This window comes from Phaethon lepturus, unplaced genomic scaffold, assembly GCF_000687285.1.
Source record: "Phaethon lepturus isolate BGI_N335 unplaced genomic scaffold, ASM68728v1 scaffold6310, whole genome shotgun sequence".
NCBI lineage: Eukaryota > Metazoa > Chordata > Aves > Phaethontiformes > Phaethontidae > Phaethon > Phaethon lepturus.
In genome coordinates, this window is record NW_010511057.1 from 4,636 (window position 1) to 31,779 (window position 27,144).

The following is a 27,144-nucleotide window of genomic DNA, read 5'->3' on the forward strand; positions in this document are numbered from 1 at the left end:
CGGCAGCTTTCGGGGTAGCCAAGTTCCGGGTACTTGCCGGTGCCCTCCGCGTCCCCAGACCGCGCACGGGAGGCTACGGCTGCCCCGGAATGGTTGATGGGTCTGTCCTGCTGCCCCATGCGGGACGTTCTCTGCCCACAAAGGGCAGGATCCAACCCTCCAACAAATGCTACCTCAAGAAAAGAAAGAGCTTCCCACCTGCCGGTCACGGCTGCCCTCCTCCAGCCGTTCTCACCTCCTCACACCTTCTCCTGGGCAGGAGGCCTTCGCAACGCCCCGCGTAGAGAAGGTTTCGTCTGGCACGTGCGATCTCGACTTGTAGGCAACGCCCGGCGTCTCTGAACGGGTATCGGCCAGATCCAAGTGAGGGATTTTGGCATCCCCAGGGTGAGGATCTTCGAACAGCGGAGACCAAAGTGTCAGCTGCGGGCTGAGAATGAAGGATTTTCCAGAAGTGAGAGCTGGGCTTTCCAAACGATGTTCATTTATTCTTCCTAACTTTACAGTTAAGCGAGCGCGATCTTTAACAGCCACGAGTGGCGACCGCTAGTGGTATTTTGTTTTTAAAACGAGGAAAAAACGATATCCTCACCACTAGTACCATACGCCCTTCCTCACCCTCGGCACAAGGTAGAAAGGATGACCGGAATAATCTTTACGCACAGTATCGGGTATAAACAACTGGTCCGCGTGGTGCGGACTGAAGATGACCGTACGCGCCGTGCGAATGGACTGCCTGTCCACAAAGCCAAGCGCGTACTCCCTTGCTCGGCGACCCGAGCGTTGCGAATCACGGGTACGCAGAGGGCCGACCAAGATCGACGACGTTTAAAAGCCAGACCCAACACAAGGTTCCCATGTTCGTTTCTACAGAAGATCCTCTTTTCCCACAGTTGCCATCGCTGCAATTTAAAATGTTACCAAACCAAGGACAAGCTGGGCAAGGTTTATTTCAGGAGGTCACATCCCACCGGCAGGACCCCGGGTTACCTGTGCACAGCGAGGACAGTGACCGAGACCCCGATCCAACCCCAACAACAAGGGTTGGTCACAGTCCCTGGTCCACGCTGGCAAAAATGCTGCTCCAGAAGGAAAGTGGTCTACTCCTTTCAGGTTGTTAGTTCACTAAAGTTCAAACACTCAAATGGCTTTTTTTTTTTTTTTTAAATCACAACAGAACTAAGATATCAGGATATCAGATCCAAATTTGTGAGTCGATTCCTTTGGTCACTACTGCTCAGATTAGCGATAAACAGTGACGAGCCGTTCTCCTACCCATTCCCTTCGGTGAATGGTCCCTAGCATTGGAATCAGCCGATATTGATTTTCTCTGATCCACAATAGGTCCAGACCAGAATATTTAAACAGGGTTAGAGGTGCGTAGTATTAAAATCATCCTTAAGAAACACTGAGGTAGACTGCACCAGAACAGGACAAAAATAATCCCACCACATCCACCTGCCAAGATTTCACGGATACAAATTTATATGTTCTGTGTGTTTAAGAAAACAAATTGTTGGTTGGTTGCTTTTTTTTTTTACAGTGTTTTATATATTAAAATAAATTAAAAAATTCTCCTAAGAAAAACCTCTCTGCCTTAGAAAAGTGTGAGAATATGTCTTCTTTCCTGCAGTGTAGTACAGAGCTGCTAAACAATTACTACTTTGTAAAGCAGAAGAAATGTAAACGAGGCCTTTTGAAATCAGAGGTTCTTACCCACGGCTGGACCGTATTATTTTTCCATTCAACTTTGCGAGCAACCTGTCCCCTCCACCTTTGTCCAAACCGACCAGATTCGGTGGCGCAGAGTCCGTCATCCTCCCCGTTGGCTACCGCGGGGCTCGAGCGGGGCGGGCTCGGAGAGGCGCTTCCCTACGAACCGCAGCCCCTTTCATCGCTTACAGGGAAAAATCAGCAGCACCGACTGGGCTGGAATATAAAGCCACAGGCCAGCGTGGCGGCCGCCCTCACCGAGTCGTTTTCTCCTGGCAGAGAGCACAAACTGGCTCGTGGGCTTCTCCGGGAGGAGAAGCTGAGGACCGAGCATCTCTCTCCCCTTTTAAAACCACCTCCTGTACGACAAGGGCCTGCGACACGGATAATCTTCATTTCTTGCTTTAGCACTTCTCCCTGCCAGCACCCTCCCTCACCACTACCAGACCTGTTTAGCTTCACGATTATTTTCTAACATTTTATGCTACTCGGCTCTGTCTTTTAGGCAAACAGCAGCAAACCAAAGCACAGTCCAGAAGACGGAAGTTGAGATCCCGAAGAGCTGAAAGCAGTGGCCACCGCACCCGTCCGACGCACCCGTCCTGGGAAGCGTGCAGGACGCGGCGCGGGTATCGGGAAAACATCGAAGGGCCAGACGCCTGAGCAGCAGCAGACAGGCAGCGGGTAGCTAACCACAGTCACGTTCAGCTTCTGCTTGACGTGCAGAGCCAAGAGCCTTGCGCTCTCCCCACTTTAGATTGGCTTTAGTGTCTCTTTTTTCGGTTCGAGTTCTTGCTCGGCCTCTCTTGCCGGCTGCTTCCGCCGCACGGCGCGCACAGAAGGCAAAGCAAGGGACGCGGGGGCAAAGGGGTAGCGGGACTCGGGAGCGGGATGTTCTGGTGTCCTTCACCCCCGAGAACCAAGTGAAGTCCCAAGTACTTTATCTCAGGGCTTCGACTGGAGCCAGCTGACCGCACCGCATCGATCACCAAGCTGTATCAGAAAAGCCTCGTCAAGTATAAACTTAACACGTGCTTCATAGCTCCTGAAAGGGTCATCGGCTAAAATTAGTTCGTTCTGAAATCTTTGGACCACTTTAAGACCAAACAATCCCCCAAATTCTCCCCCTCCCCGAAAGGATCATAAACAGTCAATAATTTATATGAAGTTAAAATTTACACTAAAGACATTTTTAAATATGTTACAACAAACAATATATATACTCAATGCTGTAAGGACAGAAAACTCCGTATGTCAGGTCAGGGGACTCACTCCTGCTTCGTTTGGTCTTGAAAGTACCCACAAATCTCAGATTTCTGCTCCTTTGGCTCCCAGCACATTTTCCTCATTTGTTAATGAGAGAAAACCTACTCCCAAGAGTCTTTAGTATAAAAATAATCTCTTTAGGATTCAGTCACTCCAGGGAAATGGGGAAGAGAGAGAAGTACACACTTCCGAGAAGAGGAAAGCTTCTGTGAGAACATACAAAACTTATGTACAAAAAAAAGAAGTGTATATTTTGCTATACATATACACCCCACATATATATACTGCACACACACGCACCCCTGGGATTTAACCCATTTTAAAAGTATGAAAGCAGCAGCTATTGGTCAATCTGAGGATCTGGCGCGTCCGACTGATGTGTTGAATCCTTCAGCTGTAGGGAAGAGTATGCCTGAAAGCCTGGAATTCTACTGGAAATGCTTTTGTCCTGCAGAAGTTTTGTTCCGCACCGTTAACGCTGTAGCTCAGATACCGGCAAACTTCACGTCTTTTGTTGGCAAACGTGGATGCTTCTCCTTCAGTTTAACTTACACAGTCGCTTCCTGTTTTGAAACCATGGTTACAGAAGGGACAGCAGCCATGGAAACCTCTTCCATTTATCTTCACAGATAAGTCCACTGACAACCAGTCAACTTGGCAAAAAAAAAAAAAAAGTATTAATCATAAGATGATTAAAAATCTGCAGAGTTTGTAGATGTGTGTCATACACTGTGGCAGCAATAACAAGAGTCCTGAGATTTGTGGAGGGGAAAAAAGCAGACACAACTCTTGGGCCAAACAGGAAGCGTTAGGAAGGACTTGACCTGGGCATGGAGAGAATCCGCCCGTTTTTCTTGCCACCGTTCATGTGAGTGTAAGGTATGTGCTCTTCATAGTTCCCCTTGAGGGCCATGGAGGGTCCATTGTCCCGCCCCAGGACTTTGTCCCTCTGCGAGTACGACGAAGGATCGAGGGGAATGCTCTCCATGTTCTCAAAGTCCATCTCGTACTCCTCCGTTTCCAGAGGTTTGTTCTCCTCGCTGTAGAAGAACGAGACCTCGTGGAAGCTGGGGTGCAAGTCCTCCTTCAGCATCTCGATGATCTCGATGAAGGTGGGGCGCATTTTAGGGTTGTACTGCCAACACATCTGCATCAGGTTGTGCCTAGATCAGGGCAAACCAGAGTCAGCGGTAGGAAGAAACGGTTTCACGTAGGCAGGGCTGGCACAGGCCGAGACCATACCCATGTCAGACCACCCCCACCCACGCCACCCCTCTGACGCTCCGACCGAGTTGTTTGTTCTCTTTCCAGTCTCCATATTGGCCTGTAGATCCTGACACTCCTTCTTCTCTATTTCTGTCTAGATCAAAAATTCCTTCCAATTCCTTCAATTGTTCTTAACTCTGCTTCCGAAGGAAACAGGGCTGCCGTTCACGTACTCTGTGTGTGCGTACACACTCTTATAGCCGGGTCACAATTATTTAATTCATTCAATTTTAATTTTAACTCACAGCCTGAAAGATAACAAAGCTCCTAAAACTTCAAGGAAAATAGGAGGCTGTAAACACCCCCCCCAAAGAAAGGCTGTGGCAAGAGGTCATACGTTATCAGACACCACAGAGAAAGAACTTCCAAGTACAAATAAGGTTTCAAACTGGAGTTTGTAACTGGCCACGAGACACAAATGTCCAGGACAGCAGGCTTTTTCCATAAGGATACTGACAAAACCTGTTTATTTTTTGACTCTGGAAGTGCTGCTTCGGCCAGAAGCGGTCTGGGGTAAGAGGGCTGCCCCTCACTGCTGTACGCTGCTTCGGCAGTGGCCCCTTACACCCTTCTGTCAAAACGCCCTAGCTCAAGTTAAACACTTAGTAACGGGATTTTTTTTAATTACTCGGAGAAGCAGCTTAGGGAGCGTCTGGGTAGGCAGCCGTGCTGCAGACCTGGGGACGCAGCAACCTCCAGACAGTAAACGTCACCAGCGGCTGCGGCCAGTAACCCTTAACCCCGGCGCAGGAGAACGTCTGCCTCCAGTTCGTCATCTCCGCGAGGTGTTTTTCACAGTGCCCTCTCTTCTCCCTAACCTTGCAGGCAGCCTAGCCTTGTACTTTAAGGGGGGCAATGAATTTGCAACAGAAATGAAAAGGCCGCGGACATGAAAAGCAGCTCTTGGCCGAGCAGCGTGTTCTCCTGCCTCTCCCTCCTCATTAGCCATAAATTGGATTTCTGAAAATCAGCGGTAAAAATCTGCTGTAATTCTCAAGACTATTTACGCAGTATAGAGATGAATTACAGAAAACCTCATCAGACCTTGGATTAACGAGCTGCTCTGCAGCCTCCGTAGCCACGTGGATGCGGACGGTGGCCGGGCTTTGCCACGTGACATAAGCCAACTGCCATCCACTGGTCTGGAGTGGAGGAAAAACATTTTGTTTGGGGCAACCGAGACAGTGCTTGTTTGCATTTTAAAGCTTTTCTTGTGCTTTGTTCTTCCTCCTCTTGACTCTGTACTCACAATGTAAGGTCCAAGTTGGTTTAATTTCCCTTCTAGTGAAATAGGCTGGCTCAGGTTTTTGATTCCTGGATCACTACGAATGCATCAGTTGAATTTCTGTGAGAGGTGACTCACGAAAGTCTGTGTTGTCCCTCCCCAACAGGGAGGTGCCACACGTGGGGTCACCTTTGTTGGCCACACTTTAGCTAAGAGTGCAGCTTGGTCGACTGTCCCCTTCTTTACTACTTACAGCCTCTCCGGGCAGTTGTCCGGCTGATCCAGGTATCCTCCATCCATTACAAACTTTAGCACCTGTTCGTTGGAGAGTCCCTGGTACGGCTGCTCCGCTAAACTGCTTATTTCCCAGAGGACAACACCAAATGACCTACGAAAGAGAGAAGACCCCTGGTGAGAATAGAGCATCCTGGACATTTACAAGTGATAATCTTATTTTTTAAGAAGAGGGTTTCAAAACAGTGTTTTTGTTTTGTCTGTACTCTGAGGAAGTCGGCAACTCACAGTTTAAATCGTGTGTGTTAAAACTTGAGCTAGAATCCACCTGGGATTGCAGAGTACAACTTACCACACGTCGGAATAAGCAGTGAAAACACCATCCTTTAACGATTCGGGTGCCATCCACCGCACAGGCAGCAGACCTTTGCCTCCTTTACGGTAATAATCTGTCTCATAGATATCTCTGGTCATGCCAAAATCTGAGAAAAGCAATTGGGATGTGTTAAATGTCTCTCCTTCCAGGCTACTTTTACTGTGCAACATCTCCAGGTGAATGTTTCCTTTCCGTGACGCCAGGCTATTTTCACACACCCAGTAAGCCTCCTCCCGTGGCCCACCCTGCAGTCATTTGGCACTTTGTGATCAACATCCAAAACATTTTCCTTTTCCCTGTATTTTTTTTTTCTACAGAGCTGTGATAGAGACTCCAGAGTTAAAATTTTTCATGACAGCTTCTACTCTAAACATTATTTTTATTCCTCCTCTTTAAGTAAAACAGAGCTCTCTTTGCCCTGAGATCCCACTGCCTTGGCTTTAAGTCCAAAGAGGTCTGAAAAAAACTACCACACTGTGGAGTTCTGGTTTATTTTTAAATGTTATATTTACTTATTTCTGAAAGGGTTTGGGTTAAAAACTGGTTCTTGTGGAAGACAAATGACTTTTAAAAGGCACCCGACCTAATGATAGGATTATCAACACTGTTTGTTGTACCCAACACCTTCTTTGTCATAATTCTCAGGAAAGCAAAGAACAGCGAGCTAACCCTAGGCAGCTCAGGCTGGAAAGGCAATAAACTTTTTGGATAAAGATTTGAGAATAGAGAAGGTGAAAAGCTGCTCTGGCTCTAAGGGAGATTATTTTCTTACTGAAGTCCACACAATTCTTTCACAGGGAAGAAAGAGAGGAAAGTTTGCTGCATTTCCAAAGGGAGCCAGTGAAAATCACCTGTGTTTGCCGCCTTGGCCTTGGGCTTCACATATTTGCCTTTACCACAAATACGACGCACAGAATTATCTTCTGATCGCACGCTACATACCTCCGATTTTTACAGTGAAGTCTTCTGCAACCATACAGTTACGAGCTGCAAGATCTCTGTGAACAAATTTTTTGGCATTCAGATAGGCCATGCCATCGGCGATCTCTGCAGCCATTTGGATCATTTCTCTCAGTGTTGGTGGCGGTCGACCGGGGTTGTTCTACAATAAGTAAAGAAGTATTAAAAATCAAATCAAGTTAGTCTGTTGCACAACAGACTCCCTCTCTCCTGTCTTTACCTCAGCATCAGGTCTCAAAGAGCGAAGGTAACTTTTCAAATCTCCGTGTGCCATTAACTCCATGACCACCAGCGTGGGTTGCCCTTTTGAGACCACCCCGAGGAGGCGAACCTGGAAAATAAGTGAGAAATTCCCTCAAGGCTGTGTCCAAGCACACTGGGCAGAGCCCAGCTATGAAAACAGGCGGATACAGCAAAGCCAGCACCCTGCGAACAAGAGCTCAGAGCAGCACCACAAAGCCCTGCCACGCCGAGAAGCCCCGAAAGATGCGTTTTATAAAATAGGACATGGAAAGATCCCAGCTCGTTTTGATCAAGTACCTTTGCCGAAGGCCTGCTTTTGTAAGCTGAACGTCAAGCTCTGAAAGCACTAAAGAGCTATTAGTTATGTGATGGGACTTGCTAATCGTCCAGGGCACCCAGCGATGCTTACCACATGATGGCAGCTGAACCCTTTCATCACGGAAGCTTCGTTTAGAAACTCGATGCGCTCGCGGAGGCTGGCCGATTCGTTAACAGTTTTCACAGCTACGCGAGTCTCCGGCTCTCCCTTCACTATGTCCTTGGCGATTCCTTCGTACACCATGCCGAAGGAGCCCTGTCCCAGCTCTCGGAGGAGAGTGATCTTGTCTCGTGGAACCTCCCATTCGTCGGGGACGTAGACTGTTGGGCAGAGAGAAACGTTTCCGAATTGAGCAAGTATCTTTTGAAAGACGTTTCTGTAGCAGCCTCGTGTAGCACTGCCACAGGATACTATGAGTGTAAATTAAAAAAAAACCATAACACTAGAAAAGCTCCATAAACACAATGCCAATGCCACACTGCTGCGCTGCCTGAATGACCACACGAGAAATAAGGCACTGTGAAGAAAGCCCTCGTTGCTCTCACCATCGCTGGCGCTGAGATATTCAGGGTTAGAGGATGCGTAGAGGGGTCCAGTTGGTCCTTCGGTTTGTCTGGAAGAGAAACACAAATTCTTCAGCACATTTGCAGCCTTTGACACATTAGAACTGAAAGCAGTTTGATTAATTCCCAAAGCATGCAGCAAATACAAACTGTCCCAGTTTCCAAAGGCACAAAATATTTCCTAAACTAAATTAACGTTGCAATCATTATCTAAATTAGAAAATAAACACAGAGTTACTTCCAATAAGCAAACAAAATCTTTGGATATAAGTTTTGCTTGTTCTGGTGGAAACAACATAAAATTGCACTCACCTCTTTTTCACAAGCACGTAAGCAGCTCCAATAATTCCAGCAATTATTATGGCAAAAATAATCGGAACAATTATAACAGCGATATTAGGCTGAGCATTCACTAAGAGAGAAAGAGAGAGCCGGAGATATTATACAGGTCCAAAAATCCAAGTCTTTTCCTCAGTAAAATCTCCCCTTTGAATAAACTGGGACAAACATGAAACGAGAGGCTCTTTCAGATCCAGAACGTGGGGCTGCTCAGAATGCGAACTGAAACTGCTGTTCAACAGCTACAGGAAGACAAGTCACATACTTCCAGGCAATTTCAGTTTCTTGAAAGTAGATGTACCGGTAAACATTTTATGAGCCCCCAACAGTGTCCTGTGCACCGCTTGCTAAACCCCCATCTTCCGAAAATCACCCGTGTTTCTATCAGGAATTAAACGGTGTGTGTGTGGGGAAAAAAAAAAAACGACGAACTCACAATAATCGGCCACATAAAAATAGGTAGGTTCTGTCCACGAGCCATTTCCAGCCAGTGATGTAGCTCGTATACGGACACTGTAGTTTCCAGGCTGCAGTCCACGGAGTTTACAGCCCTGCTCGCTGGCAAAATGCTTACGGGAAACGCAGTAGTGTGCTTCCTGCGCGAGGAGGGAAGAGGAAGGCTGCGTTACACCACCTCTGCGGCAACCCAGAGCTCTGTAACAGCACGCTAGGATTTCTACCTCCGCGTCTGGCAAACGTACACAAATAGGGCTTTCAGATGCTCAGCTCTTTTCCAATATAGCGGTTTGTCCTGGATTTGCATTTTACAGTTTGGTAGGTCAGATTACAGAGAGCATATGCTGTTTGCTGCACTAGACCTCAGCCCTGAAACCTGACCCGGGCTGGCAAGCCCTCCGACCCACGCGGCGCTGGCATTCTGCACGGGCAGCAGGGCTGCCCGCACCCCCCGGCTGCCCACCGCTTTCTTAATTTCTCCAAGCAACTGAAATTTAGATGTACGTTTTCTGTCCTCCTGTGAAATAAAATTCCTACAAAAAGACTCCATGCAGGACGCTGGCAAATTAGATAGGCTTATTTGGCAAACAGGCAGCACGGAGGCAGATTTTTATTTCTCCGTGTCGCCACAGAGAGAATTCCAGAGCATACAAGTTCACTAGTGAAGTTTTACGTCGCACCGGTTCACGCAGAAGGAAGCCAACAGGACACACCACCATATGCACGGGGACTAGCAAAGACTAAACTGTCCTGGGCTCCCAGGCGGAGCTACTCCTCCAAACGTGCTGCGTTAAGGGACAAGCGGCAATTCTCACCTCTGTCTCCCCGAGACGTCCATAATTCACTTCGTACAGCACAATAAGACCATTTGGCTCCTTTGGTTCCTGCCACTTCAAATGCACGGTATTTTTTTCGACCAGTTCATGGGTAACTGGACCGACGATGTCATCAGCCTTAGCTAGAACCAACGTCAGGATTAATTACAGTTTTATTTCACGTCGTTTGCAAAATTCAAAACTGCCAATACTTCACCTATCATCCTTTCTTCTCAGGACATAAAGAGAGCACCAGTCCTACACGATGTTTCTGTATTGCAGCTGGCTCCCGTAGGAAAAGCAGTATTTTGCAAACAGCCATCAACCCAAAGCAAAGCTCAGGAAGATAATTACCTTCTGGCATGGTCCGGGCACTGACGTAAGCCGCAACGCTGCATCGCGACTCCTGAGCGTCGTACGATACCCGGTGAAATGCCGCAGGCCTGAGATAACCAAAGACTCCTTAGACTTCACTTTTTCGAAAGGTTTCTGTTCTTCTGCGTTCTCAGCTGCTGCTGCAGAGTTGTTTGGAGAGGAGGCGACGGTGGGTATCACCACAGTGGCGTTTGCCACCGAGCCAAGGTCTCTTCGTTTTCTTGAGGGCCTATGAAATAACACAGGTTATCATGTTATTTGTTATGCTCAGTGCAAACACGTTCATCTGAAAAGGAGGAGTTAAAACGGGAGGGCTCAGAGTGCCACTGAAAACTCAAATTCAAGCCTCATATTTGCAACGCAACAAAGAAAGTCAGGACTTTTTTCTTCTTTTTTTTAACCAAGCAATCCGTCTCGGCCCCTGTAACGCACATGGCTATTTAAAATTACGTATCCCTGAGATTCTTTCCCTGCACAGCTTCATACAGGGAGGGGAAAAAAAAAATCCCAGTCTAAAGTATTTGCTTGAGAATTCAAGTTCTTCTAGATCCTCTCAGCTGAATACAACTTTACTAGGTTGCCTCATGGATGCCTTGTACAGTGTTGCAATGCTTGGGAGTTCATCTCCTACACCTTCTAGCAAATGAGGTCATCCCACAGCCCCCAACTCTGATGACCTCAGATGCTCCACGTATTCCAAGTGTCATAAACTTGCGTTTATAAACCGTAAGACCAGTTTCACAGCTCATCGGAACACATCTGCCGCGCTGAACCCTGGGGCTGAATCTAGATAGATAAGAGAGAATTTTAACCTTTTCCTGGGAGCCCAAATCTATTATGTGGTTTTCGACAGACGCATTTAAAACTCACAGATTCAGATCGCGTGCGAGTTGTGCGGTTTTGTTAACCAAATATTGCCTCTCAAATTCTTGCACTTCAGTCCGAAAATCAATTTTTTGCAGTTGTAAAAGCAGAACTGGCAGCATGATCCTGTCAAGTCCCGTTTGCCAGTGGGTGCTACTAGCCAATCTTAATGTCAGATTTTGTCACCAAATAAACAGAACAAATTCAACAGAGTTAAGAACCATTCACAAATTTAATTTTCTTGGGTGAAAAAAAAAAAAAACCAAAACAAACCTCCTTGTTCTAACACTTTATGCCCTGCCACACGTTTGCCATGAGGAATCCCAGGTTGGGAACTAACCAACATGGTGAATCCGTAATAGGATTTAGTTACACAAAAGGAATCAATGCCATCCGAAAACCGGACCGTGTATTTTAAGGGGATGATGATCTTTTTTTGTGTGTGCATGTGTGTGCAGCTATTAAAGGGTACAAAGAGCGACCTGAACTGAACCCACACTTGAGGCATCTCCAGTCTCTAAAATTGTAACAAGCTGTTGAAGCAAATCGTTGCTGCTGAGCCGAACTTTCCACTGCCACCCTCTGACTACCAGGCAAATGATTGATGGGCCAAGTACAGCTACAACGGGGGATTGTGCAGATCAGGTCTTTGTCTGCAACCCCCAGCTCCATTCCCTGGTGTTATTTCTCCTCCAACGGCAAATGCTACCAGCTGGAAAACAGGTACTAAAAGTTTCCTCAAACTAAACGTCGGGTTGTACACCGCTACGTAAGCGTATTCATCCACCTGATGAAAAAACGAGGTGCCACATGGCAGGGTCAGCAGAGCACATTCCAGTTCTTAGCTTTCTCCTTCTCTAATTACTAATTAACTCATTTTGGAGCTGCTGTTATCTCATCTTGTGCATTGTTCTGAACAGTGTCCCCTGACAATGGGGCACAGTTCAGAGACCCAGGTCTGGGTCATGCCACCTCCCGCCTTTGGAAGGATTCTTGACGGTCAACCAGAACCTTGTTTGGACTTGAAAGCAAAGCTCCACGCCACTGTTTACAAAGTGTGGATTCAGCTCTTCCTCGTGTTTAGGAGAATTTTGTTTTTCGCAAGTAAAACAGTAATTTGACCACTGATGCAACACGGAGTAAAACGCAAGAATAACTTCTCCCTTCTCAAGTAACAGAAAGCAAGAAAAACTTTTGAAGCCGTAAACCCCAATCTTCCCATATTTATTATCCTAGATTTGCAGCAATTTTCTTGCCAAATTCTTTGTATTTTCAAGCATCTGATGTCTTCCCATAGTTGTTCCAGTGCAATTTTCGTTACGGCCATTTCTCCTGTTTCACAGGGAAGTAGCTCCCTTGCCTGTGAAATACTCAGAGTCAGGTTCCTTCTCCTGCTGTCAGAGACAATCAGCGTGTGTGGGGTTCACAGAAGGATGGAAGCAACAACTCAGCACATGCAATATGGCCTGTGCTGGGGGATTTTAAAAATGCCTTAGCTAGCTTAAGCCAAGTTTTTCCCCCACACCTGAAACTAGCCCGGAACAACTGGCCTGTCTTCCCCCTTGTGCTGGCAAAAACATCAATATATTTGTCTGTACAATTAATTGGATTGAACTGGGGAACCCAGGAAAAAAAAGTTACTTTTAATGGGAGTTATTTGCCCGATCTTGTTCACTCTGTAACCCACTAATGTTTGCAATGGCACAAGTGTGTGTGACAGAAAGAGAGGATGGAGACAGAGAAGAGTGAGACTGCTTTTCCTGCAGTAGTGATGGTGGAGGGTATGCATGAAATTACATCCTGAATAGCAGCCGTTTAGTTCCCCTCTGCCTCTCAGGACTTTTAATTACTTTTGAAATCCTTCCCTGCTTTCCACAGAGTCACGGAGTGGCTGAGGTTGGAAGGCACCTCTGGAGATTGCCTAACGCACCCCTCCGCTCAAAGCAGGGGCAGCTAGAGCGGGTTGCTCAGGACCACGGCCGGTCAGGTTCTGAGCATCTCCAAGGACGGAGACTCCACAACCTCCTCGGGCAACCTGTTCCAGCATGCAATCCCCCGTTCGCTCCGATCTGTGCAAAACTCTTTCCAGTGTAAGAGCAAGTAACACAGGAAAGAAGAAACAAAGCATCAGCTTCTGATGGCCACTTTGTTCAGCTACAAAGGGAGGTTACAAAGCACGCGGCATAAAGATACCTGCCAGCTCTGACCGGGAAGGTGGGTATGGCAAGAAGCACTTAAACTTCTACTTTGCCTTGCCAGTGCCAGAGCAAATTAACCCACGAGACTTGCGACAGCATCTTCTCGAGTAGCTAATCAACCGTGCATGTGGGGAAGGAACAGCTTCTGTGATCTGCAGAGGGGTTCTCGGCAAGTCGGGAGAGATCAGACCTGGGCTAAGGCAGAGCTGGCAGATCTGCGGCAGAGCCTCGTACCGACTGGGGTCATGCTGCGCAGGGATCAGATAGCTGGGAAGAGGACAGGAGGAGAAAAACGGCACACAGAAAACAAGGAGGCAAGACGTAGGGGGAATAACTTCTCAACCGCTCTGTCTTCTGCCATCTCATATTCCCTGCCGGCCTCATCTGTGAGATTCCTCCCCGTGACTGGCAGAAGGCTCCTTACCTCAAGGGGAGTCCACACAGTGCCTGGAGAGAGGTCAGTAAAAAAAAAAAAAAACCACCACACTTCGTGTTCAGTTACCAGGCTCTAGACAGGCTGTCCTATGAGCAGGCACAGTACTCACAGGAAAACTAATTCTAATTTACGTTGCAACAGCCTGGAGCCTGTCAGAAAAGACAAGTGGGATGCACGTCCGCAGGAAGGTATCTTTACTGCTGACTTGTAACAGCAAAAGGGGCTTGTATCAAAAGGACTAGTTAGCCTAGGGAAGTGGAGATTTCTTCCTTAGCAGGCTGACAAGGTGGCACATCCTGGTGATTGGTTTCTTCCTAAAATACATACCCCAGAAACTGGCCTGAGAAGCATCCTGGGCTGGCTGCACAATAAAGTTGGAAAAAAAAGAAAAAAAGAAATCAGATTGTCAGAATTGTCTGCCTACATCAAGAGGAGCTTGGCTTTTGTATATGGCTTGGTTCTCCTCTGCTTTTGAATACGTTGTGTCCTGGTATCACTTTGCACACTGAGACTTGTCCTTCTGATCAGCACCAGCAGCAAAGAATCAGCCAAAGGAGTGACTCTGCACAAGCTTCCATGTGACAACTGCAGGCATCAAACCAGGCTCACAGAGAAGACACTGTCTAGTAATGTACTCAATAATAAAAAAAGTCCGGTGCAGTAACGTATCCTTTGTCAAGCAGCTGCAAATAAATGTTTGTTAGCTAAGGGCAGTAAGCAGAGAATAAATTTAGAGCACAAAATGCGTGACAGTGAAGAGGGTAAATCATTACAGACTCCAACCTGATTCCCAGTGCTTCCTCTGTAAGTTGCATATGAAGTGTGAAGACATTCAACACCACTTAATGTGACACTGTGTGTGCCATTCAAAACAGGATATTTACCACCCACAGCAGTTGCATTCCTCATGGTATTGGAGGTATTTCCCAGACTAAGTGCAAGGAAGACCGCAAATACCATGCTAAAGGACAAGGCTGTGGCATGGTAAACTTCCCTCCTTCTTTTCCTTTCTTTTCAACTGGATGAAAAGCTAGACCACAAAATTTTAGGACAGAAAAAAATAGCTATTTTTGGCATGATACAAGTTTAAATGAGCTGCAGGCATTTAGCTATTTGTTAAGGATTCTCAATTTATTCTCAAGCTGAGGAGAATTCAGAGACAGGAAATAAAAGCAGGATCTTTCAAGTCTGTAATAACATCAGTTGTAGGTGCTCAGCTCTCACCGGTCTCCAACACGCATATTCAGCTGGACTAGACGGCCTCGTGGAAGCCCAGAGACTGGCAACATGGCCACGTCCAGTCCAACACTTTTTTTAGTAATCCGTTACGTTTCCCTACCCCAGAGCACCTGGGCAATATTGGTTTGATATTCGTACCTGGGGACAAAAACCTCATTGTGAAGATAGTTCTCGAACGTCTTGCGGAAAGCAGACTCTTCCAGCTCCTTTTGTATTTGAGAGTCTGTTTTAGGACAGGAACAACATTCTCCACTAACATCCTCATTTTCACTTTGATTATACTTCTGAGTGTCTTCAGATTCAAAAGGAGGAGACCACGTCCTTGAGGGCAGTTTTAATCCTATGGACAGAACAATTTCAATATCACTCATGCTTGACATGACAGAAGCAGTTGTTTGGTCCTACAAAGATCCAGAACTAGTGTACACAAGATTCGTAACACATCTGGGCATCCTAAGCTTTCCAAAAAAAAGCCAAGCAGCTTTCTCTCTTTTATGACAAGCCTTTGATTCAAAACCGTGCTATCTTTGAAACGGAGCTCAGACGCCGCTGTAGTCGAACATCGTTCTACCCCAGTTCATCTCAATTTAGGTAACACAGGGCAGCAGGTGAGATTTTGAGAGTCCTCAGTGAAACTGTGTTCTCAAAAAATTCCAGAACAGGCATAGGATGCCTTCAAAAATCAACTTGGCCACTGATCTCCAGAAGCACTGACATTTTTTCCTTTACTATCTCCATAGGTGTTATTTAACTTACTACTCAGCTGAAAAGGAACAAGTGCAGAAGGGAGATTCCCAAAGGAAAAAATATCTGATTACTTTGTAAAAAAAGTGGTTTTGGAAAGCTTTCGCACATAACTTGGCAATAGCACCTAACGTATAATGAACTGAACAGTGGGAGAACACAGCTGCATCTCAGCCTGTTTCTTGAACAACAGCCTTACAAACAGCAAGATCAGGCATCCAGAGCACCCCCAAAGAGTGTAAAATATCTCCAGACAATTCTGAGAAAGCTTGAAAAGCACACAGAGAAACACACACTCACCTTTTAAGCAGTAATCAAGTTCATAAAGCTCACTATCTTCTGGCTGCTGCTGCCAGAACACCAGGTAGTGCGTGATGTTTCCATTGGGCTCCGAGGGTGGCTTCCACTTCAGAATGATTTGGGATGAAGAGTTGGAAACAGATATCGGATCTAATGGGACTGACGGAACTGCGTGGGTGGGAAAAGAGACAGAGGTCACTTCCACCGCTCTGCGAGAGCTTGACAGAACAAAGGACAAACACAGGCAAGTTTCCATTTCCATGGGAATAAACAGTGCTCTCCATAGTCGGCTCACTGAGACCCAACAACCCCGCAGCAGGATACACCAGCGGGCACGCAAGCTTTTACACGTGGCCACACGAGCCTGATGGAGGAAAGCTCCATCTCCCTATGTGGGGAAGCACACATCCTTCCATTTGTCCAGGAATATCTTACTACCGAAGTAGAGCAGCATTGGCAGTGGAACGTTTTTGTGGCTCTGGGACTGTCATGACTAAACAGGCAGAAGACTATGTAGGTCTATTTTTCTTTTTCACTTGCAAGGCAACATTAATTTAATGATACTGACCAGTAGCGTTGGTCTGGACGTAAATGATTTCACTCTTTGCACCGTATGTTCTTCGTTCATCTGAGAAGGTGACCAGAGTTTTAACAAACACAGCATACTGTGTCCATGGCTTCAAGCCCCGCAGAAGCCAACCTGGCTGCGCCTGGGCTTTGGGCTCATTCGACCGTGGGGGTGGGTCAACATCCACAACTGTCCAGCTATTTGACCCACAAGCGTCTTGGCCATCAAACTCCGTCACATTTTGATATGGACTTTAGAAAAAAAGAGAAACACCTCAAATTAACAGAATCCTAATTCAAGCTTTTAAAAACAACACTTCTAAAGACATCACTGAAAGTTACAATCTTTTACCCTTTGGAGAAAGCGTAACTGTCTCTTTGTACGTATTCTGAAAATGAAGCATGGGGAGCTTTGCCACCCAGTCTCCTAACAGCATCACAGACCAAGTACTGTTCCACAGATGACGCCAACAACTAAACCCAGGCTAATTATTTTCAGCTTTCTGAAAATCAGCTCAGTAACCTTGATTCTAAAAGAATGTTTCCTACCTCAAAGGGAATGAAAACCTCAACATCCCATGGAGATAGTGGGGAATTGATAAAACTCCATGGTCGGTGAACAACTAACGTTTGGATCGTTCTTAAATGAGGAATTTTGACTGTACACAACTCAGTAAGTCAGGGCTTTTAATGAACACTTTTATATAAGGGTAGCATCGGAAATTTAAGTGTAGGAGCCAGACAATCACAGAGACTAAATAGCTATGCCCACAGCAGGTTTAATATCTACTCTTCAATGCCAACTGCCATTTGTGGAAGCCCAGCACAGCTATTATTTTGTAACCTAATAGTGGATCACTTACGCTTCCTTGTAAAAAAGCATAAATCCCAGGAGATCACGGAAATCAGGAGGCCAGTACGGCTCCCACTTCAACAGGATCTTGTCATGAGAAGTTCTAATGGAAGAAAACTTCAGCAATTCATTTTCACCTGTAGCAAAAGACAAATGACAACAATTTTGTTAATGTTAAAAAATAACGGTTTCTATTTTTAATTATTTTAGAAGTTCATTTTCTCCACAGATAAATATGAGAACGTCGGCATTGAGAAGAGCTGTTCATTAGTCTCACTTTGACATTATTCCTGCCTTAAGCCAGGGCTTGGAATAGGTGACCTCCTAAGGTTCCTGCCAGCTTAAGTTTTTCTATGATTTTATGAAAATGACCCCATAGAAGAGTTGAACTAAATCGTAATAAGCGGGAAATCTAAAGGCAATGTATTTTAAAATTCATTATCATCTACACAGCTGAACCCAGTAATACAGTTCGCACAGTTTTTGTAGCCTCTGCCTTCCAAGTGCGTGAATTCCCAGCCTTGCCCGGGAGTAGCACGGTCCCTTTGCAAACAGGAGGGAAGGACAACAAACAGTTGCAGGAGGGTGGAGTTTCGAGGCTCAAGGGACACTTTACGATATGGTATGTCCAAGCAGCCCAAGAAGGACAAACTCTGTAGCTCTGACTGGATTCGCCATTCCGGCAGTAGCTGCACAAGGGAAGAAGAACATTCATTTCACTGGCACCACATCCAGAACAAACAAGGTTTTGGGTTTTTTTTTTTTTTCTTCCTTTTTTATTTATTTTTTTTTCAGTAAACAGGATGCTGCCAATGTGAAAACTGGTCCTGAAATGCAAAAACAAATAAAAAGCCAAACACGCTGGCAACCTGTGGTTTGAGGTGGGGGGACGGCACAGAGAACAGCTCAGCAGAACAGAGTTAAAGCTGGCAAAGAGAAATGCAACTGTCTCCTCCAGCTGCCTTTAAACAAAACCACCAGCCAGACCCACACGACAGAGCTGGGTCTGAACCCCAAATCCAGTCTCACCCCCAAATGTGGGAAGAGCTTGCTAGCGTCTCACGGGAGGAGATGACCTTTACAGGCAGCTAATTCTTCGCACCTCCTTCACCCTGCCCAGGCTGGAGCTGTGATATCCCTGAGGGCACGGCCTCTACGTAGGTTTTTTTTACCGGTACTGCCAGTTTTTAGGTAGGCAGTCATTGCGTTCCCTTCTCCCCACTGTGCTGGCATGGCTGCATGTGTTGATATGTAGCAAACCAGTTCAGGAAACTCATTCCGCTGAAGGATCTTCACCTTTTAAGTCTGTTCACAAATGGCTACCTCAGCGTAACAAGGGCAGAATTGGGGAAGGGGTTGTTTAAGCAGTGCTTCACCAAATAGAGAGCAACAGGGCAGCCACAGGATGATCTAAGCTGCACTGCAAGCTGTGAAAAGAGCAAGGAACTGAAATGTAAGGAACTGAAATCATAGTTTAATTAACTCTGGGGGTTTTGGTGGCAATAACTGCTTAAGCGTCTAACATGTCAACCTGCGTGTGCTCCTGCTCCTGTGTGCACGTAAAACCTCGTGGGGCTAGATGATAAATCAGAGCAGAGAGATGACACAACCCAACAACAACAACGCAGAAACGGCTTGCTATTTTTTATCCCATATTACTTCAACAGCCTGGTTCACCGTGCAGCCCTGTAAGAGTTTTACTGGCACAAACAGGGAAAGGGGATTGTGTGTGGCGTAGAACGGGAACAAACAGCAGAGTTGGGGGTGCCCAAGGGATGTGCTTATGGCAGTATTGCTGCCAAAATAAGCGTCTGCAAAACTACATCTTCAGTAGCATGACTTCAGTTAGAGCATAAAGCAGCACTGTGTGTTTGCTCCTTAGTCATGCTGACACAGGCATCGTCTTATCGTTGTTTGTGAAGAAAGCTGTTAGCTTAAAAACCCTCCGAGAAGCATAACAAAAATTATTGGAAAAATTTCTCTGACTGTTGTCATAGCAGTTCCCTCACACGGCTCCAGAGATGGGTGGAAATCCGGTTTCTCTACTATGTTTATTCTGTGCGCGCACTGTCGCCTCATGACATGGGAAAAGAAGATTATGACTATTAATCAGGTACTCAGCAGTAACACAAAGTCCCAGGCTGGACTGAGGTTATGTTGTGCTGAACTCTTCAAAAAGACACAACAATACACTCAACCCTGAAAAACTCACAGCTGAGCACACAAAGAGCAAACTTCTGAAGACCAAAGTTGGCAAGGTAGGCTCCTGGCCAGATGGAGAACCCGTAAGTACTTCTCCTCGTGGCATATTGACAGTGTCACTGCAGTGCACAAGCAAGCAGCAAGTCACATGTCTGGTGCTTTACCAAAAGGACAAGCACAGTCCCTGGAAAAACATCTTAGGCTGAGAGAAAGAGAGTATGAGGTTAGCAAGGCAGAGGGAAAGGAAAATGATGCAAGTCTCCCTGCATTCTGAGACTTTCTTACAGGAGGCTTGATCACCATTTGTCTTCAGGGCTATGTCATTCCTTTCCTGACGTCCCTTAGTCCCAGAGATCTCCTCCATCTTGTGGATTTCCGACAAACACAGTTTGGGATTATAATGAAAGAAGAGTTTGCCTCGTGCAATAGTGAGGTTGTGTTTACTCCAGTCCCAGAGTTGGCGAAGATTCTGGTTGTCCAAGGCATAAAATGAATAATTCCTGAAAGCAGAGAATGAAAACGTGGATTGGGAAAGGATCCACTGAGAACTTTTTTTTTCCTCATGCACTAATCCAGACATCAAAGAAAACGAATGCAAACTACCTTCCCTGGCAGGCCACAAGCCATGGGCAGAGGAATATTTAAAAATAACGTAGGAATTGTTCACCAATACAAATCACCCTGATAGCACTGGCACTCCTTACACGTCAAAGCATTAAAATAAAGTATCTTTTGAAAGAACTCACCCAGCTTCTAGTGTTTCTCCTCTAATCAGATGTAGTTTACGAAAAAAAGAAAGAGAAACCAAGGCATAAGACCGGCGAATTTTTAGGTAACCTGAGATTTCTTCTATCAAGCCGAGATTCGCTTCTAGCTCAGCTGCTATGTTATCTATGGAGAGGAAAACATTGGTTTTGGTTTTCTGATATCACAGAGAAAAACACTGATACCGGAGCCCAAATATATTAAATAGAACTGCTTTACGTAAGCTCGTAAGACCTTACAAAAATCAGGTAGCGAAAAACCCCAAACGAACACCCCAAGAGCCTTTGCTTTGCAGTTACTTTTCTGAATCGCTCCAAGATTCAGAGTGCTCAAAGCAAAAGAGAAATGCCCCAGCTCACGGATGGTGTCACATTCACTCATTTGACATCCCTTACTCATGCAGAACTTACTTCCTCCACGGATATTTATAACCAAGCTTCCATTAACAACTGTGCAGCCACGGAGCTCCTGTGCCGACGTCACCGAATCGATCGTCTTCTCTTTCCCATAGTCGCAAACCTTCGGACAAGGCCCTGCGCAGGGTGTACAGTGCAAGCTGAAAAACAAGAGAGTCGGGCACGTAGACGCGATGCTTTTGCAGAATGTCATCCGGGGCGTCCCCAGCCATTCTCAAAAGCAGATTAATCAGTTCAAAGCGACAGCGTCCTGACAATACGTCATGCAATCCACTTGTAGCGCGCGGCACGTGGCTCTTCGGAATTCCAAATAACTCCCGACAATTCTTTAAACTGTCATTTCCACATTTCGAATGCCAATTGCTCTGTCCCCTCCTACGTAACAGGAACCAGAACAAAGTGATTTTGACTATTCTGAATAGCCCATCCACCACGTTGCTGCTCAGCGCTATACATACCAGGCGTTTCAAGATGAAGAAACCCAGGCCCAGTCTCCATCCCAAGATCGTTAACCAAACACGTAATTGATGAGCAGAGAGCTGGCCCTCCATCTGGGAATCCTCTGATTAAGGACTGCACATATAAAGTTGCTTATAAAAAAGGCAAGCAAGCATGTGCTTTGTGCTCTGGGGAAATACATCTTAAACGGCAGCAAGATGATTGCTGATGATTGCCGCAAGAATGCGTTCCCAACTAGTTCGGAGAAATAAATGCTCTAGGAAAAGCGTGGAGTAGTGTCGTGAGGTCCTACTGACAGCAGGCTGGAACAAGCATCGGAGAGAGGTGACGGCTGCTGTTACACAAGCAGCATATCTACTTTGGGGGCTGCTAGTTCATTCTTTTGAAAAGCAAAACAGGAAATGGAATCATTTCGTAAGTCCTGTTAGAGTGAATTCCCTGAAATTATTATGGCAGGAGCAAATACATGAGAGCACAAAGCTACCAATATTCATACGAAATCTGACTCATCACAATATATAATGTTATTGTGGGACAAACAACAAAGTTTTCAGTGATAAACAGCTTGGCAACATAAATTATTTAATTCCTTTGTCGAAAAACCCTGGGAATAGACAGAATGGCTGTTCCCTGCTTTGATTCATGCTACATTTGTTTGTTACTTTGTCCATTTATGTCTGGCACAGCTTGAACCTGCTCAATGAAAATAATTACAGGGACGAGGGACAGATATTCTGAGAACGATCCACTCAAAATACGCTATGCACTTTTCATTAGACGTGACTTCTGCCTATTCTGCTTAATAGCCAGGCTTTCTAGTCTGAGGTCTGTTTTGGAGGGGAAGGGAAGCAGGGCGGCTAAAGCCTGTCCACTGCCCGTCTCCTTCATCCCACTCAACTACAGAAAGACCCTTCCACCTTAAAGATCCTCCTCTTCCTTGTCCTCTCTCTCAATCTCCCTTTCCCACTGTTTCCAAACTTGAATGGAAACTAGGGAAGCCAAGGGAAGAATAAACTACTGGCACAGAGTAGGCAGACGTGTCTGCTTTTAATGGCTTGAATTAGCAAGGTATTAGTTTGCAAATCATATTAAAGTAGACCAGGTAACTATCACAGACACTCCAACGCTGCAAAATTTTCTCAGTCGTTACACAGAACACAAACCCTCCGTCCGAGCGAGGGACAAGCACGGTACAAAAACTACAGCATGGCTTCTCCGCATGCAGACACTTGTACTTACTTGCTGGAATTCATGATGTACCCTGACGGGCATTCGTGAACACATTCGTTATTGTGGATAACGTGACACCCCGACTCCCTGGCATTTTTGCATTTGTTGTGCAGTTCCTGGCAGAAGCTGAAAGTCACACAACGCCAGCCCTCAAAGCGGTAGTAACCGGGTGGGCAGGTGTCCACGCATTTGCCTTCAAGGTAGAAGTTGCGGCAAGCCACACATTTTTCAGGGTTGTTTGGCTCCGTGCAGTCCCCAAGACATTCGCTGTGACAGCACTGACTATCAGAGGTGCAGCCTTGGGACTTGCAGGCAGGTGGACAAACTGTGAAGAGAAAAGATAAAAGGCATCTGAGCATCACAGGACAACCCAAAGACGTGTGACTGTGAAAAGCTTACAAGCGACCACGCTTTATCCTGCTTGGCTTTGGCAACTTTCTTTTCAAAGAGGCATCCACGAAGCACAGGCATCTGCCTCATCTCCACCTTTCAGTGTCAATTCCAAATTTTAATAATATTTTTGAAGTGTGCTATCATTCACCCTCACAATTCATTAATGCTCGTCTTCAAAGAAGAAAACAGAGTTTTCCTCAGCCCAGTACTACTCAGCTCCCAGGATAGCTTTGGTGACTCCCACGTTATTTCTGAAGCCCAGAACCAACGAGACTCCTGCAGCAAGAGCTTCCCAGCCTGGGATAGCCAGTTCCAGGCAGAAGATTTTAGTTTCCTGGTTTAAGCTTCCCACAGTAATGCTGCAAATAATGCATGTCCAACAGCACTTTTACATAGTCCTGCTGCTTTATCAGGATTCGCTTCCCATCTATCAGCCTGTCACCGGTTCTCCTGGAGGAAGCCTGCTGCCCTGGCACCCAACACAAGCTCTTCGGTGACTCTTCCAGCACGTCCAAGAAGAAGGGCACCCACGAGTGTTATTGCTTGAGGTTTTTATGGTTTACTTTCTAATTACCCATTACTTAGCGCCGCACAATACTTTTAATGAGCGGTTTGGGCTTTGAAATAGAAAGCAAGCATCAGCATAGCTCAGAGCAAACACCATGACTAACGCTGAGCAAGGTGCTGGAGGGGAGGCTGGGCAAACCCAGAGAGGCTCCGAAGGGAAGACCAGTCCTGCCCCTGCGCTGCTCAGCGCCTCCGCACTCAGTCTCAACGATTCAAACGAGGCCGAACCAATTAAATCCAACTGCTTAATCCAGAACACGCCGCAGAATTTCAAGTCAGAAATACGTAACAACGCTGAAATCACAAGAGCAAGCACCAAAGCTAGGCATGGCTTTGACGCAGCCATTTAAACAGCAGGAGGAAGAACTTCAGATGAGGGATGGGGGACATGGGCCCGGACTCATCCACATGGTGACATTCATTCAGCCTTTGGGCTACAGCTGTGAATTGCCAAGACACAGATCAAGACATCACCTTCTCCTCACCGGAGAGTTTTGTCTGAGGGCACATCTGAACGGCTTCTGATGTCCTGCCCAAGCACCCTCGGTGAAGGGACACCCCGGTCAGTCCTCCTGTGACCTGTGCTGGCCAGACCAAGTACCTTCACGCTGAATTAACACCATCTGCCTCAGCATTTCCCAAGCTTTCTGTCCAATATTCAGTGTTGAACCAGGAAGGGCTTTATGTGGGGAGGTCCCAGACACACCGCTGTTGAGGTACGAAAATGTTATTTTTCACTTCTGGCCAATGTGCGTGAGCAGACCAACGGTGGAACGTGGTCTAGATTAATCCAACTAAACGAGCAGCACGTAGGATCTACAGTACAGCACAGCATGCTACCAATGTTTTGATGATCAAATCCCCAGCTGTGGTTAGGAAGAAAATCCCCCTCCGCCACGCTCCGCCCCACGTTAAAGGATTGCAGAATTAAGTGTATTAAAGAGGTTAATGCCATTCTTGGAATAAGCAGCAGTAGACAGGGTAGTAAAGATGAGCAACCTCTGTTTTATTCCAGCCTGATAAATCCTTTGAGGAAATATGAAACGGATAAGGTCGAAATTCTATGACAAGGTCAATTTAATCTCCAATATCTTGCTGCTTCCATGTCAGTCACTCACTGCAGGCATTTTCTCCGTGCATCCCTCAAGATTCATCCATTAACAAGAAACAGAGGAGTATATTTCAAATTCAGTTTCTTTTATGCTGACCAACCTTTTGCCCTTCTCTAGCGATAAGTCTTATTTTGTGAACCTGTCACTAATAGGAACTGATTGAAATGCAACAGCCGAGTAGAAGCAGCTTCAGATGATACCTTGTATTAGACTAAATAGAAAAAATGAGAAGCTCGTTTTAAAAGCCTGGTTATACTTTCGTTACCAGGCCACAGATGGAGCACTGTCTAGCAACAGATGTCATGGCTGTAGCTTATTAGAAATGTTGGCAACAGAAAAACACAGACGGAAAATTCTAGAATTTAGTCCAAAACACCATCAAACTTACTAATTCCAGTTTAAAATATCGAGGTTTATGCGGGGAAAAAGACCTCTGGGCTATTTCTCACCCATCTCCGCAAGTAAGCATGGACACACCGATGTCTTGCAAGGGCGTCTACGCTTGCTAGTACCGAGGTGGGGTTAGTATCCAGCGGGGAGGTGACTGCTACAGCAAAGCCACGCAGGAAGGCTTGGCGCAAGCTGGAGGATGAACGGTGGTAGCGCAAGTCACAGCGTCCACCACCGGCGCTTCCTGCGAAACGGTGTTCTCCTGGGTTGGTTTCACGCTTAAGAACGACGAAGTTTAAAATATTCAAAAGACAGCATTTGTTTCTCAAGTAGTCAGCAGAGTAGACAGGTAATCTGGAAAAGTTGGCCCTCATGCAAAACACCCAGTGACACACGGCATCTATTTAACATTATGCCACACAATATTTTTTTTTAATTTCTTATGGAAACTAATCTTCAAAGTCCCGTGCTTATTTACACATTTTGAACTCAGCTGCAAATATTCACAGGGCAGAAACTGTTTAAATTCTCAACTCTAGAGGTTTTTTAGAAGATACAATCGAACTATTTTTAAACTCTCCTTGATATGTCTCTTTTTCCAATTCTACAAGCTTTTGATATCTAAAAGACAGCTTGAAGAAAGCAAAGCGGCCAAGGCAACGCCTTTCTTTCCATTAAGCACTCAAGACCAGAAATTGTCAATCGCTACTTTGTGCAACCCCTCATTGCACAAGACCCTGAACAGATGTCATCTTGACATTATCAAAGTATGCACGCTAGAAAGGATTAAATTTTTTCCAGTGAGCACCTGAAAGTCATGTAGAAACCTCTCCAGCATGTCTTCACTCCCACTTCTTCTAACTATTACTACCGCATCCAGGTTATGTGTCTCCACGTGGGTCAGATGGGGTTTTTTTTGTTTGTTTTGTTGTTTGTTTTGTTCTGCCACGTTATGCTTTCACTGCAGGACAACACTGAATAGGTTTGTGCTGACCAAGTGCACCTCGTTACCCCTTTGTCATCAAGGTTTGCAGACTCCAGTAATGGTCATCGGCCCAGGTAGATTCGTCTCTTCGCAATAAGGTTGCATTTTTGGGAGCTGTGGCATGGTCCGAGGAGGCACAGGGTATGCTTGGACATAGCAACTCCGCAGCCGTGGCCTCCGGTCAGCGCTGCGGGACTTGAGGCTTTAGACAATCAGTGCCTCCCTCTCTACATACCTCACAGAAGAGAAGAAAGTCAAACGGCAACTTCATAAATCCTAGTTAGAAACAAGGGAACAGCTATTTTGGGGTAGGGGCAGAAGCTACCACACTGTCATAAAAACTGCTGCAGGAAAAAGTGCTCCAGCACCAGAGCAAAGCTGTTCATCACAGCCACGAAAGCTATTCATCAGATCCTTAAGAACAGGACTTTTAAAATCCCTGTCCCAAAGATGACAAACAGCACAACACTTAACTAATCTGCCCTAGATGGGGGAGAAATGGAGCCGACGCAGAGGTTCAAACCTGTTGTTCCAGGGGTGAATAAATATTTAACCAGCTAGCTAGAGTGGCTCCAAAGACTTAGGAAACAATGCATTTTACAAACCTTTCTGATTATAGATTCAAACTGACATTTCTTCATGCTGCTGAGGCCCAGCTGGGGGGTACAAAAGGCAGCAGAGTCAGTGCAAAGGAATTTCTACCTCTCTGGATTGCTCCCGTCGTTTCACCACTTCCCTGTGCTTCAGGTGGAAACAAAACACACTGATGCTGTAAACATATTCCCGAGCCAACACAGGTAACCAGGAGATCCATATTTAACAGGCAAGTCAATTAAGCATTAAGCTGTTCAGCTAATAAACACACTTTGTCTGGATACTGAAGTACGATAAAAAAAATTGCGTTAGGTCTTGTTTCTCGCTTTCTGCTAAGAAAACAATAGCAGAGAATCGTCAGAAAAAGAAAAAAAAAAAATCACTCGGAGTAAGTTTTGCTGTTCCTTCGGGATCCTCTGCCACTGGATGGGTTTAACGTCCTGGGTGAGCTGCGTTGCGTAGACAAACGGGTGGTGGTTCGGGTATGATAAGAGGTACGCGGTTCATGAAGAAGAAGTTCTAAACCGCATGTACGAACGTCAAGATGCTGCATTATACAGTGTCCAGGGACAGATGTTCCCACGTGCTTTTGGGACCGATTTGTCATGAATCGACATGATCTCTCTGCAGTGTGACAATGAGCCCCGTCTGTGTGAGTGTGGGTCAGCAGAGGTAGCCCG

General features: G+C 46.0%; 1 protein-coding gene across 1 annotated transcript; it reads right to left on the minus strand.

Moving 5' to 3' along the window:
- Positions 1-3,402: 3,402 nt before the first annotated feature.
- LOC104617295 (insulin receptor-like) lies at positions 3,403-22,748 on the minus strand (the record flags this gene model as incomplete). Its single annotated transcript, XM_010282573.1, is given in 20 exon segments — positions 3,403-4,142; positions 5,724-5,858; positions 6,057-6,186; positions 7,023-7,182; positions 7,261-7,371; positions 7,693-7,922; positions 8,148-8,215; positions 8,478-8,577; positions 8,941-9,100; positions 9,776-9,918; positions 10,130-10,192; positions 10,195-10,379; positions 15,026-15,227; positions 15,932-16,099; positions 16,500-16,750; positions 17,362-17,488; positions 19,839-20,053; positions 20,300-20,444; positions 20,729-20,874; positions 22,433-22,748. Coding segments are annotated over 20 exon segments (3,410 nt in total), but the record flags the coding sequence as incomplete, so codon positions are not given.
- Between the last annotated feature and the right edge of the window lie 4,396 nt (positions 22,749-27,144).